Source organism: Myotis davidii, unplaced genomic scaffold, assembly GCF_000327345.1.
Source record: "Myotis davidii unplaced genomic scaffold, ASM32734v1 scaffold1031, whole genome shotgun sequence".
Classification (NCBI taxonomy): Eukaryota; Metazoa; Chordata; class Mammalia; order Chiroptera; family Vespertilionidae; genus Myotis; species Myotis davidii.
In genome coordinates this window covers 1,933,831-1,948,678 of record NW_006283442.1, presented here as the reverse complement: position 1 = coordinate 1,948,678, position 14,848 = coordinate 1,933,831, and the positions used below count along the sequence as shown (strand labels likewise).

General features: G+C 37.2%; 1 protein-coding gene across 1 annotated transcript in view; it reads right to left on the bottom strand.

Annotated features, from left to right (window-relative positions):
• Positions 1 to 14,848, bottom strand: part of ATP8A2 (ATPase, aminophospholipid transporter, class I, type 8A, member 2) — a 588,754-nt gene that overhangs the window by 449,283 nt on the left and 124,623 nt on the right. Inside the window, 2 exon segments of the mRNA XM_006753689.2 lie at positions 9,906 to 9,981; positions 12,455 to 12,499. Coding sequence (XP_006753752.2) covers positions 9,906 to 9,981; positions 12,455 to 12,499 — 121 coding nt within the window.

Genomic DNA, 14,848 nt, shown 5'->3' with positions numbered 1-14,848 from the left:
CTAAGCTCTGAGCCGGCTGGCGGCTGAAAGCAGGTTTTTGGGTTTGTTTAGCTTCTATAATTGCAACACTGTTGCATCCGGAGCTCAGAGCTGGGCTGCAGCAGGCGTGGAACCTTGGCTTCCTCCGTCACTGGAGCAAGCAAGCCTCATGTTCACTTCAGCTGCCTGGCTACCGGCAGCCATCTTGGTTGGCAGTTAATTTGCATATCTCGCTGATTAGCCAATGGGAAGGGTAGCAAAGTTACGGTTAATTACCATGTTTCTCTATTATTAGATAGGATATATATTAAAATAAAATCCTCAATGCCTGGACTTACTAAGCTTTCAATAAAGTGTAAATATCCAGACTATTAAAATATCATGAAAAGTCCCCATGTTTTCATTGATGCTTAAGCTAATCTCCTTAGGGAGGGCTTCCTTTTCATAAGGGCTGCAGCTGCCCCTATTCTCACTGGCTTTCCCACTAGAAAAGAAAATTTGGCTCAGGAGAGTTGAAGGTGAGGATTAAAGTAAGGATGAAAAAAGAAATTCACTAACTTCTCTAAAAATGGGGTTTCCATCTAAAATGCATGCTCTTGGCCATGTGACAAGAAATGCTCATTAGAAGATCCTTATTCATGCTATCTACACTCAAATGTCAAGAGAAGACAGGCTCAAGAGCCTGTGATCGATGATCAAAAACCCCTAGAATTCCAGGACACACAAATGTGGGTTCAGCTTTGGAAAAAAACATCTGTATGTACATAAATTAACTGAGCTAAGTATTTAAAGATTTCAAACATTGGGATCATGGCAGCAGGTGCAGAGGACCTCTTCTTCAAATACAGATTTTCCCCTAGCCACTGGGTTTTTATGCCAGCACACATTTAGGTCCATGCAAACACTATTCAGTATGAGTGTTCACACTGCCCACATTTCAATAGTTATGGTAGCCATAACACCCACCGAAGAGATCTAACACAAAACAAAATCACTTTTCCAGGGAGTCACATCAGACCTATCCTTAAGATGCAAAAGTATACAATGGCCCTTAATGATTTTACATGTCTGATTCCCCAATTAATAAAAATTCCTTGGTGGATTTTTTTTCCCCTTGGTGTTTTTTTTATTCATCTGTTCCCCTAGTTCTTAGCAAAGTGTTTGATATAAATCGGGCCATTAAACTATTTTCTAAGTAAATGAATAAATAAGAGTCTCCCATTTAACAAATAGTTTGCTGTTATTCCAAGCCAACTCTGGGATTCCGCAGTACTCAGTACTCAGTACACCACCTTCATCTCACCTCCTCTGCTGCTTTTTTTCATGCTGACCTATGCTAGGAAAACAAATTCTATGAACCTAGACTAAAAGCAGTTTCCTAAACCTCTCTGTCACCCTTTCATTTTCTCCTTCCCTATGCACCATCCCAATTTGAACAGTCAACCATCTTAGTTATTACCTTCAACCTGAATATAATTTGAGAATACTGTAATCCACTTTCAGAAAGCAAGTCACCACAATGCACTTGTTTCTTTGATATCCTTTATTAAAACTACACTTCCCAAGAGAAGTTCCTCCTGAAGCATAATTTTACTGCTTGGAGAACCTCTAGCCTAGAAGGTGGATACACCTCTAAGATCAAAATCCAAGAAAGGGAGATTCCAAAATGGCAGTGGAGTAAATGGAACCTACAATGACACTCTCCCAGGACCAAACTGGAAATACAACTAAAATACAGAAAAACCACCCTGAAAAATCAACTGAAGACTAGCTAGAGACACCCCTGATAACCAAGGATGGAAAGTGGGTACCGCATAGAGACAGGTAGGAAGTGCAGATGTGATAAAGGGCTGGCCAGGCTCCCTCAGAGAGCTGCCAAAGTTCCAGAGGGATATCTCAGCTGTGGGGCGTGCTCACCAAGTGCTCTGGAGTCTAAACCCCAAGCTTGGCTCCCCAGCCTAGAGCACCAGGACCGAGAAAGGTGCCAACATAACATATGGCTTCAAAGAGCAGCAGGTTTGCTCTCTGCCATCCAGAGATAGCCAAAGATGCAAACATACTCTTAAGGGGCCAATGCACAAAATTTTGTGTACAGTCATTCACCTTGGGTTCTGGCAGAAGGAAGGCAGAGTGGATGAGAGCTGTGTGAGCAGAATCCAGGTTTGGGGGCTTTGGGATTGGAGCTCAGAGGGCAACCACCCCAGTTTCCTATGCTGAGTCATTCCCTCACACTGTAGAGGACATCTTCCTCCAGTGAACTTTTGCTATCCAGGCAGTTTTTGCCCAGAGGGAAGTCAGTTTCCCCACCCTGTTGGAAGACCTCTCACCCCACCTTGTGGTCTATAGCCTGCGGCAAATCAAAACTGAGTGTCAATGGGACTGCAGGCAGAGGCGGGTCTCTGGAGGCTTTGAGTCTTTGCCTGATCTAATCTGGAGCCCAGGACTAGAAAAAACAGGCCCAAGTGGGCATCTTGGTCCTTTCCAAAGGCACCTAGTCCCAGCAGAGGGAGACACAAGCTATGGATTGCTGATAGCTTGAAACAGAGTACTCAGAGCCAGTTACAGACAGCATCTAACATTGTCCTGTGCTAAAGACTGGGACTCATGGCAGGTCTACCTAATACACAGACACAAACCCAAACAGGCAGGCAAAATAGGGAGACAAAAAAAAACAAGCCCCAAATAAAAAAACAAGAGAATTCCCATGAAGAAGAGCTAAATGAAATGGAGATAAGAAATTTATCAGACATAGAGTTCCGAATAATGATGGCAAAGATGCTCAATATCAAGAAAAAAGATAAGGTAACCATAAAGAATGACATAATACTAATAAAGAACATAGTGAAAGGAATACACAGCAGATTAGGAGAAGCTGAGGATCAGATCAGTGAATTCGAAGACAGGGTAGAAAAAGATCACTGAATCAGAGAACCAAAAAGAAAAAAACAATTGAAAAACACAAGGAAAGCTTAAGGGAGCTATGAAACATAACAATAGTCACATAATAGGAGAGCCAGATGAGGAAAAAAGCGAATAGTTTAAGTGTGATTGTTCGTAGTTAAAATGATTAACTACCCGCCTGGCACTTAGTTAAGGGGTTTTACTGATCCAGGGAAAAATCTCACCTGGGGAAACAACCTTTCTCAGGGAGGTGGTCCTGTTTAAAATACATAACGTTAAGAGGGGGAGCAAACATATGCCATATATGCCAGGTCCCTTGAAACGTAAGCTGTGCAGATGTTTCTTCCCTGCAGTGACTGTGTCAAGCAGCAAGGGTGGATCGGCTTCCAGCAATAGAGAATGTCTTTGAAGACATAATGGCACAAAACTTCAATAATCTGGAGAAGGAAAAATTCACACAAGTTCAAGAGGCACAGAGAGTCCCAATTAAGAAGAACCCAAACAGGCCTACACTCAGGCACATCATATTTAAAATGACAAAAATTAAAAGCAAAGAGAGAATCTTAAAGGTAGCAAAAGAAAAGCAAATTGTTACCTACAAAGGAGCTCCCAGAAGGCTCTCAGATGATTTCTCATCAAAATCTTTACAGGCCAGAAGGGATTCGCATGAAGTATACAAGGTAATGAAAACCAAAAGACTAAACCCAAGATTATTATATACAGCAAAGCTAACATTCAAAATAGGTGGTGAAATAAAGAACTTCCCAGAAAAAAAAAAGGCTAAAGGAGTTTATCCCCACCAAACCAGCCCTGCACAAAATGCTAAAGGGACTGCTGTAATGAGAAGAAATGGAGAGAGAAAGAAATATAGGCATAAGGAATTAAAATGGCAATAAATAAGGACCTGTCAACAATAACTTAAATGTACATGGATTAAATGCTTCAATGAAAAGACATAGGGTAGCTGATTGGATATGAAAACATAACCCAAATATATACTATCTACAAGAGACCCACCTCAGAACAAAAGACTCACACAGGATGAGAGTGAAGGGATGGGAAAAAATTTTCCATGCAATGGCAACAAACAAACAAAAAAAGCTGGGGTGCCAATACTCATATCTGACAAAATAGACTTCAAAATGAAACCCATCACAAGAGTTAATAAAGGTCACTACATAACACTAAAGAGATTGATCCAACAAGAACACATAACCCTGGTAAACATATATGCACCCAATATAGGAGCACCTAAATACACAAAATTACTTCTAGAAGATGTTAAGAGAGAGACTGACAGCAATACAATCATAGTAGGATATTTTAACACCCTGCTGACTTCACTAGATAGATCTTCCAAAAAAAAATTAACAAGGAAACAGAGACTCTAAATAACCCACTGGATCAGATGGATTTAATTGATATTTATAGAATATTTCACCCCAAAGCTGCAGAATATATATTCTTCTCAAGTGCACATGGGTCATTCTCAAAGATAGGCCACATATTAGGACACAAAACAGTCTCTACAAATTCAAGAAGTTTGAAATCATATTAACCATTTTCTCAGATCATCCTATATAATAAAGAGGTAATATGCAAATTGACAGTCACACCCTCACACATGATGGCTGCCCCCATGTGGGCACAAAATGGCCGGCAGGGGAGGGCAGTTGTGGGCAATCAGGCCAGCAGAAGAGGGCAGTTAGGGGTGACCAGGCCAGCAAGGGAGGGCAGTTGGGGGCGAGGACTGCAAGTGGCAGGAGGAGCAGTTAGGTGTCGATCAGGCTGGCAGGGGGGTGGTTAGGGGGTGATCAGGCTGACAGGCAGAAGCGGTTAGAGGAGTGATGGCGAACCTTTTCAGCTTGGTGTGTCGGCATTTTGAAAAACCCTAACTTAACTCTGGTGCCGTGTCACATATAGAAATGTTTTGATATTTGCAACCATTGTAAAACAAAGACTTATATTTTTGATATTTATTTTATATATTTAAATGCCATTTAACAAAGAAAAATCAACCAAAAAAATGCATTCACGTGTCACCTCTGACACGCTTGTCATAGGTTAGCCATCACTGGGTTAGGGGCAAACAGGCAGGCAGGCAGGCGAGCGGTTGGGAGCCAGCAGTCCCAGAATGTGTGGGATCAGGCATAAACTGGCAGTCCGACATCCCAGATTGGAGAGGGTGCAGGCTGAGCTGAGGGACCCACTCCCCATGGACAAATTTCATGCACCGGGCTCTAGTAATGGAATAAACTTAGAAATCAACTACAGTAAAAAGACTCAAAAAAATTCAAACACATGGAGGCTAAAACATGTTATTAAACAGTGAGTGGATTGCCAATGAGATCAAGAAAGAAATCAAGGGCCCTGGGTTTGTTTCCAGTCAAGGACACATACCTCAGTTATAAGTTTGATCCCTAGCCCTGCTCGGGGTGTATGTGGGAGGCAGCCAATCGATGTGTCTATCTCACATCAATGTTTTGCTCTCTCTCCCCATCCATTCCACTCTCTCTAACAAATCAATGGAAAAATATCCTTGTGTGAGGAATAAAACAAACAAACAAACAAAAACAAAAGAAAAACAGCTTCTTGGAAACAAATGAAAATGAAAACACAGCCCCAAATCTATGGGCCACAATGAAAGGAATCCTAAGAGGGTAGTTATAGCACTACAGGCCTAACTCAAAATAACAAGAAAAATTTAATAATAAACTATTTAACCCTACAACTTAAAGAATTAGAAAGAGAATAACAAGAAAAGCCCAGAATAAGTAGAAGGAAGGAAATAATAAAGATCAGAGTAGAAATAAATGACATGGAGGCTAAAATAATAATAATAATAAATAATAATAATAAACCAATGAAACTAAGAGTTGGTTCTTTGAAAAGATAAACAAGATTGATGAACCATTAGCCAGACTCAGTAAGAAACAAAGAGAGAGGACCCAAATAAATAAAATCAGAAACAAAAGTGGTGAAGTAACTGACACCAGAGGAATACAAAGGATTGTAAGAAAATACTATGACCAACTATATGCCAACAAACTAGACAACCTGGGTGAAATGGACAAATTCCTAAAAAAAAAAAATCCTATCTTCCAAAACGAAATCAGGAAGAATCAGAAACCTGAATAGGCCAACAACAACTGATGAAATTGAAGCAGTAATAAATAAATAAATAAACAAACAAACAAACAAACTCACAATAAACAAAAACCCTGGTCCCTACAGCTTCGCAGGGGAGTTTTAACATTCAAAAAACAATTAACACCTAACCTCCTCAGACTATTCCAAGAAATCCAAAAGGAAGAAACATTTCCAAGTTCTTTTTATGAGGGCAACATTATCCTAATTCCAAAACCAGATAAAGACACTATAAAGAAAGAGAATTACAGGCTAATATCCAGGATGAACAGAGATGCTAAAATCCTCAACAAAATATTAGCAAATCTTATCCAGCAATATATTAAAAAGATCATACACCATGACCAACTGGGATTTATTCCAGGGATGCAAGACTGGTTCAATATTCGCAAATCAATAAATGTGATACATCACATAAACATACTAAAAGACAGAAATTACATGATCATATCAATATAAACAAATTGAGAGATTAAAATCACATAGTCATATCAATTGATACAGAAAAAGCATTTGGAAAAATCCAACACCCTTTCTTGTTAAAACTTCTCAGCAAATTGGGAATAGAGGGATCATATCTCAACATGATAAAGCCATATATGACAAGCCTACAGTGCATCATACTCAATGAGAAAAAAACTAAAATCATTTCCCCTAAGAACAAGAATAAGACAGGGATGTCTGCTTTTACCACTCTTCTTCAACATAGTGCTGGAAGTATTAGCCACAGCAATCAGACAAGAAGAAGAAATAAAAAGCATCCAAATTGGAAGGGAAGAAGTAAAACTCTCATTATTCACAGATGACATAATTTTGTACATAGAAAACCTTAAAGACTCTGCCAAAAAAACCACTATTAGATTTAATAAATAAATTTGGCAATGCAGCAGGATACAAAATTAACACCCAGAATTCCATGGCATTTTTACACACCAATAATGAATTTTCAGAAGGAGAAACTAAGCAAACAATCCCATTTACTTTTGCAACAACAAAAAATTACCTAGAAATAAACATAGCCAATAAGTTTATTGGTACTCCAAAAACTAGGGACCTTTTAAAAAGAGGTAGAAGATATAAACAAGTAGAAGAATATGCTATGTTCATGGATATGTAGACTCAGCATCATTAAAATGTTCATAGTACCTAAAGCAATCTATAGATTCAATGCAATCTCTATTAAAATACCAATGGCATATTTCACAGATCTAGAACAAATACTCCAAAAATTTATATGGGACTCAAAAAGACCTGGAATAGCTGCAGAAATCTTGATAAAGAAGAACAAAGTTGAAGGAATCACAATACCAGATCAAGTTATACTGCAAAGCCACTGTAATCAAAACAGCCTGGTACTGACACAAGAACAGGCATATAGATGAATATGAAATAGAACAGACACCCCAGAGATCAACCTAAGACATTACACTCAATTAACATTTGACAAAGGAGGCAAGAGCATACAATGGAGTAAATACAGTCTCTTCAATAAATGGTGTTAGGGGAAATTGGACAGATACATGCAAAAAAATGAAACTAGACCACCAACTTGCACCATACCCAAAAATAAATTCAAAATGGATAAAAGGCTTAAATGTAGGTCATGAAACCATAAAAATCCTGGAAGAAATCATAGGCAGCAAAATCTCAGACATCTTCCCTAGCAGTATGTTTACGGATACATCTCCTAGGGCAAGGGAAACTAAGGAGAAAATAAACAAATGGGACTACATCAATAAAAAGCTTCTGAACAGCAAAAGAAACCATCAACAAAAATGAAAAGGGAGCCCACTGTATGGGAGAACATATTTGGCAATGATACATCTAATAAAGGGTTAATTTAAAAATATATAAAGAACTCATATAACTTAACAAAAGACAAGTGATCCAATTAAAAAATGGGCAAAGTTCCTAAACAGATACTTCTCCAAAGCAGACATACAGATGGCCAAGAGATATTTTTTAAAAATGCCCACTCACTGATCATCAGATAGATGCAAATTAAAAGGACAATGAGGTACCACCTCATACCTGTCAGAATGGCTACCATCAACAAATTAATAAGATAGAGAGGATGTAGAGAAAAGGTAACCCTAGAGAAAAGGGAATGCAGACTGGTGTAGCCATTATGGAAAACAGGATTGAGTTTCCTAAAAAAAAAATTACATAGTGTACTGCCATTTGACCCTGTGACCCCACTTCTAAGAATATATCCTAAAAAACCCAAAACACCAATCACAAAAAATGTCTGCACCCCTATTTTCATAGCAGCACAATTTACAATAGCTAAGATCTGGAAAAAGCCCAACTGCCCATCAGTAGATGAGTGGACATAAAAGCTGTGGTACATTTACATCACAGAATACTATGCAGCGGTAAAAAAGAAGGATCTCTTACTCTTTGAGACAGCATGGAGGGACCTGGAGAGTATTATGCTAAATGAAATAAGCCAGTCAGAGAAAGACAAGTATCACATGATCTTATTCATATGTGCAATCTAAAGAACATAATACACTGATGAACAAAATAAATCCAGAGATATCAAAGAATGGAACAGACTGTGGAATGTCAAAGGAACTGAGGGGAAGGATGGGTGGGTGGGAAGAGATCAACCAAAGAATTTGTACACATATATGCATAACCCATGGACACAGACAATAGAGTGATGAAGGTCTGGGGTAGGGGGTGGAGGTGGGTTAGAAGAAGTCAATGGAAGAAAATGGGGGAGAGGGGATATGTAACACTTTCAACAATAAAAATTTGTTTTAAAATCCAAGAAATGGCCACATCAATGATTGTGGCATGAAGCATGGATCTAGCAGTGTCCTCTGTGTAGTCTGGAACCACTTCAATAGCATCACCAGGGGCTGAGGCAGAATATCTGCATCCCAGCCCATGGATGTAGGTGTCTAACACACTCGTATTTGAGAACCACTGCTAGGAAGGTTTTAGCTTTAACCAATAGGCACTAACTATAATAGAGAAAAGGAAATTTTCTTGCTGAAAATTTCAGAGAAAGCTTTAAATATACCTATCTCTTAATAAAATTTTGGAAAGGTAAAATTTCGATTTTGCTCAAGTTTACCTAATTTGAAAACTAAAGTTTTATTCAGAAAAAAATTAATAATATTAGGTCTAATTTATACAGACCAAGCTAGTTATGAAATACTTTGATTATCGAATACTTTTCAAAGTTGTTATTTTTCAGTGTCCTTTAAAAACATAAATGTGATACCGCAGTTGATTATGGTTTGTTAAATAGTTGAGATAATGTGATATCATAATTAAGATTCAAAAAAACTTAAGATAGGAGTCTCATTTCTACATTGTTTGCTGGGTAATCTTGGCCAAGTCAATCTTTCTATACAACTTCTTATTACATCTCTGGGGTGACTCAAGTGGTACAGGAAATACATATCAAATGTTTGGCACTGAGTAGAATCCTATAACTGCCTCATGTTATTATATCTTACTTTTGTTTCTTAAATTATCCTAGTCAAAGGATATTGCAATTACTTTTCAAAATACATAACCTCATAGATTCATAACTGTGAAGACATAGTACTATAGAAATGATAATGAAGAAATAAAGCAACAGAAATATGAAATGTTAGAGAATTCTATGGTAAAACTTGTCTTAATGTTGTGCTGCTTTATAACTTCACCACATATTTAAGTCAGGTTTACATTAACTTATAAAAAGTGCTAACCAGAAAGCATTTGTTCAAGATTACTTCCCTGAAGTACTAGCATCATAAAAGTGAGGCTGCATCTCTTCCCCGCGCTCCAAATTGCAACTTTCAAGATACTACCCATATACATAAATAAAGGTACATCATAAGGTATTTTATGTCTCAAGCGCAAAATGATGTCCTTACATGGTGGTCCTCCATGTTCTTTAAGAGCCTGGGATCATCAAAGTCACATGACTCACTAGGCGGACAAGACATCCGGCTGTGAAAGAGAATAGAAAATACTTATTCAGGTCAAAAGTTCCTTTAAAATAATTCAAAGGCAGTAAGACTCTGTCTTCAAGAAGAACCACAGCTAAAAAGCCCACAGATTTATATTAAACTCTTAAAGATTTAGAATACTATATATTATTTCAAACCTCAACAGGAAATTTTTAATACTATAAAATTCTTCACATTTTTTATAACATTTTATAAACAGCAACATAGTTACAAGGAGAAGAAACAGAGACAAAAATCAACATCTGACTCTGTCATTTTAGTTGGTCTCTGTATAACTTCTACTAAGAAAAACTTGTAAGAACTGCCTGCTCAACCAAGGGAAAATGGAGGAATTATTGCATTGTATCTATGCAACCACTTATGGCAAGGGCTCGGATATAGGAAAAAGAAGGAGGCAGATGATTATGAGAAAAGAAACCTAATATTATGGCTGTGTCCTAGTCCACTGAAACAAATGTGATGTGCCAATTATATTCATGCATCTCCACTCCTTCAAGACAAAGACAATGGAAGAAGAGACAACAGCACAGTTGATGTCAGTCTGAACTCTGTATCAGAGTTTAATACTGCAGAGAAAACAGAAACCAATAGCCTGCAAAGAGAAGCACCTAAAATGCAAGCTGATGCCCCCAGCAAAACTGTGTGAAAGCTGAGCAAACGGCAGCAAGAGGTCCCTATGAGATAGATAAGGGGAAGGTGGAAACAGAGCAGGTTCCAAATCCACCTAAGCAAGGTTCATCCTCTCCCTCAGCCCATGTAGCCAGGCAAGCTAAACCTTCTGCATCTAGAAATAAATGGGAGGTTTATCCTTTGGAGAGGTTAAATTAGAATAGCCCTGAATATATATGCACCCTATGTTCATGGCAGCAAAATTTACAATAGCTAAGTTTTGGAAACAGCCTAAGTGCCCATCAGCAGATGATTGGATTAAAAACCTGTGGTACATCTACACAATGGAATACTATGCTGCTGTAAACAAGAAAGAATTCTTACCATTTGCAACAGCATGGATAGACCTGGAGAGCATTATGCTAAGTGAAATAAGTCAGCTAGAGAAAGATAAATATCACATGATCTCACTCATTTGTGGAATATAATGAATAACATAAACTGATGAACAAAAATAGAGACAGAGAAACATCGAACAGACCATCAAACCTCAGAGGGAAGGAAGGGGAGGGGGTGTAAGAGATTAACCAAAGGACTTACATACATGCATATAAGCATAACCAATGGACACAGACACTAAGGGATGAGGGCATATGCTGGGGGGTGGGGGTGGCTGGAGAGAGGTCAATGGGGGGGAAAGGAGACATATGTAATACTATATGTAATGCTAAACAATAAAGAATCTTAAAAAAAATTAACAGTAGCCCTGGACCCAGGGACACTGGACACACAGACAAGTAGGGCAGGGCATCCTCTCAAAACAGGAGTCTCAAGTGAAATCCGACATACACTGAAAGATACAATCGCCAACCCTCTGCTTCCACTCAGCTCTCATAACAACTGCAGCCACATTTACAGCCCTTGGCAAAAACGAAAGTATTCTTCTCATGAGAAAAAGACTGATCAGCTCATAAGAAAGACCCACACACTGACAACCAGGGATCCTCCAATAAAATAATAGGTCCTGACTGATCATCCCCCAGGGAAGCTAGTTAGTCATCAACCACACTGTTCCCGGCTCCCCACACATATACACACAGCTCTACTGATCAGTTTTGTTAGTATATAAATCTTAAAACATGAGCAGACAACATCACTGGTCCAAGGGAAACAAAAAAGAGATACTACTTTATATTCATTGGAATGGTTTTTTTAAAATTATTTCATTCATTAGCAAGTGGTTCAAAGATGTAGAAAAATTGTGCAATTACTGGCAGGAGTGTAAAATGGGAGAGCTACTATAAAACACAGTTTGATGATTCCTCAAAAAGTTTAATATAGAATAAGCACATGACATGACCCAGCAATCCCACTTTTATGTACATACCCAAAATAATTGAAAGCAGAGACCCACTTTGTGCCAATGTTCATAACAGCATTATTAACATCAGCCAAAAGGTGAAAATACCCCAAATGCCCATCAACAGGTAAATGGATAAACAAAATATGGTATATACATGCAAATAAATATTATTCAGCCTTTAAAAGGAATAAAATTCTAATACCTGCTATATAACATGTATACTACAACCTTGAAGACATTATCCTAAGAGGTGGAAAGTGAGTGGGAAATATTGAACCAAAGGCTCACTATTTTTTGTTTAAGCCTAGTAGTATCACTGGACTTTGAAAATCATATTCACAATTAAATTTTATTCTGGTTTTCTCTTGAAATAACAAACATGCAACTTTTAATTACTAAGTATTCAGATAAGACATGAAAATATAGAATTGTTCCGTAACATTTCCCACTAAAGGATCAAGACATGCTAGAATATACTTACCAGAAATCATCTGAGGATTGCTCTCTTGTCAGTTCTGGAAAATGACTTCCAGAAAGAGAAAAAAAAACAGAGTGATCACCAAACTATGAGCAAACGACAGGCATTTTCACATAGAACATGCTTTAAAACAGATCATATATTAGGCCACAAAAGAAGTCTTAATAAATTTAAGACTGAAATCATATCAAGCATTTTTAACAGAGAAATCAATTACAAAAAGAAAACTGGAAAAATCAGAAATATGAGAAGATAAAACAACATACTTCTGAATAACCAAAGGTTCAAAACGAAATCAATAGAAAAAAATTAAAAATACCTTGAGACAAAGAAATACGGAAACATGTCAAAACTTATGGTATGCAGCCAAAAGTGGTTCTAAGAGGGAAATTCATGGGGATAAATGGCCACACATCAAGAAATAAGAAAACTTTTAAACAACCTAACTTTAGTCATCAAAGAACTAGAAAAAGAATAAATAAACCCCAAAGTTAGTAGAAGAAGTAACAAAGACCAGGGAAGAAATAAATAAAAGACTAAAAAGACAAAAGAAAAGATCAATAAAACCAAGAGCTGGTTCAATTAAAAGAATGGGCAAATCTTTCACTAGATTCACACACACACACACACACACACACACACACACACACACACACACATACACACACACAAAGGGAGCTCTCAAAATCAGAAATGAAAGAGATATTATGATTGATAACATACAAACACAAAGGATCAAAAGAGACTACTATGTACAGCTATACACCAACAAATTGTATAATCTATAAAAAAATGGATAAAACAATCTACCAAGACTGAATCATGAAGAAATAGAACATCTGAACAGATCCAGTACTATTAAGGAGATTAAATTTAAAAAAAAAAACCTTCCAATAAACAAAAATTCCAGACCAGACAGCTTCATTGGTGAATTCTCCCAAACACTCAAAGAAAAATTAATACCAATCATTCTCAAATTATTCCATAAATATAAAAGAAGAAAACATTTCCAAACTCATTTTCTGTTGCTAGCATTACCCAGATACCAAAACCAGACAAGGACACCACAAGAAAAGAAAATTATGACCACTATCCCTAATGAACATCGATCCTCAACAAAAATCCTTAACAAAATAGTCACAAATCAAATTCCATGATACATTAAAAGGATCAAACACCATAATCAAGTAAACTTTATTTCAGGGATGAAGATGATTCAACATATGCAAATTGATCAATGGGATACATTACAGTAAAAAAAATGAAGGATAAAAATCATATGAACATCTCAATAAGTTCAGAAAACACATTTGACAAAATTCAATATCCATTGATGATTAAAAATGCTCAAGAAGTGGGTGCAGAGGGAACATACCTCAACATAATAGAGGCCATATGTGATTAAGTCCACATCTAATATCATACTCAATAGTAAAAACTGAAAGCCTTTTTTCCTAAGAGCAGGAACAAGTCAGGATGCCCATTCTTACCACTTTTATTCAACATTGACAACCAAGAAAAAGAAATAAAAGGCAGCCAAATGAGAAAGAAGTAAAACTCTATTTGCAGATGACATCATAAGAACTGAATGCCCTAAAGACTCCACCAAAAACACTATGAGAATAATCAAACTTAGTAAAGTTGCAGGACACAAATCAAACACAAAAATCTGTTGCATTTATATACATTAATAATGAACTATCAGAAAGATATATTAAGAAAACATCACTCCCTGGCTGGTATGGCTCAGTAGTTGGGGCTGCATCCTGTGCACCAAAAGGTTGTGGGTTTGATTCCCGGCCAGGGCACATACTTACGTTGAAGGTTTGATCCATGGGTTAGGGTGTATATGGGAGGCAAACAGTAGAAGTTTCTCTCTCACATCCATGGTTTTCTCTTTCTCTCTCCATTCCCCTCTCTCTAAAATCATTTTTTAAAACATATCCTTGGGTGAGTATTTAAATTTTTTAAAAGAAAACATCACATTTACAACTGTATCAAAAAATACCTAAAACTATAATATATTAATGAAAGAAACTGAAGAAGGTACAAATAAATAGAAAGATAGTTCGTGCTTATGGATAAAAAGAATGTATATTATTAAAATGTCCATATTACCTGAAGAAATCTACAGATTCAATAGAATCTCTACCAAAATGTCAATGGTATTTTTCATAGAAATAGAACAAACAATCCTAATATGTATGGGACTACAAAATAACCAAATTGCCAAAGCAATCTTGAGAAAGAAGAACAAAACCAGAGGCATCACGCTCTCTGATTTCAAACTATATTACAAAGCTATAGTAATTAAAGCAGTATGGTGTTGACATAAAAACAGATCAATGGAATAGAATAGAGAGCCCAGAAATACACCCACACATTTAGTTAACTAAT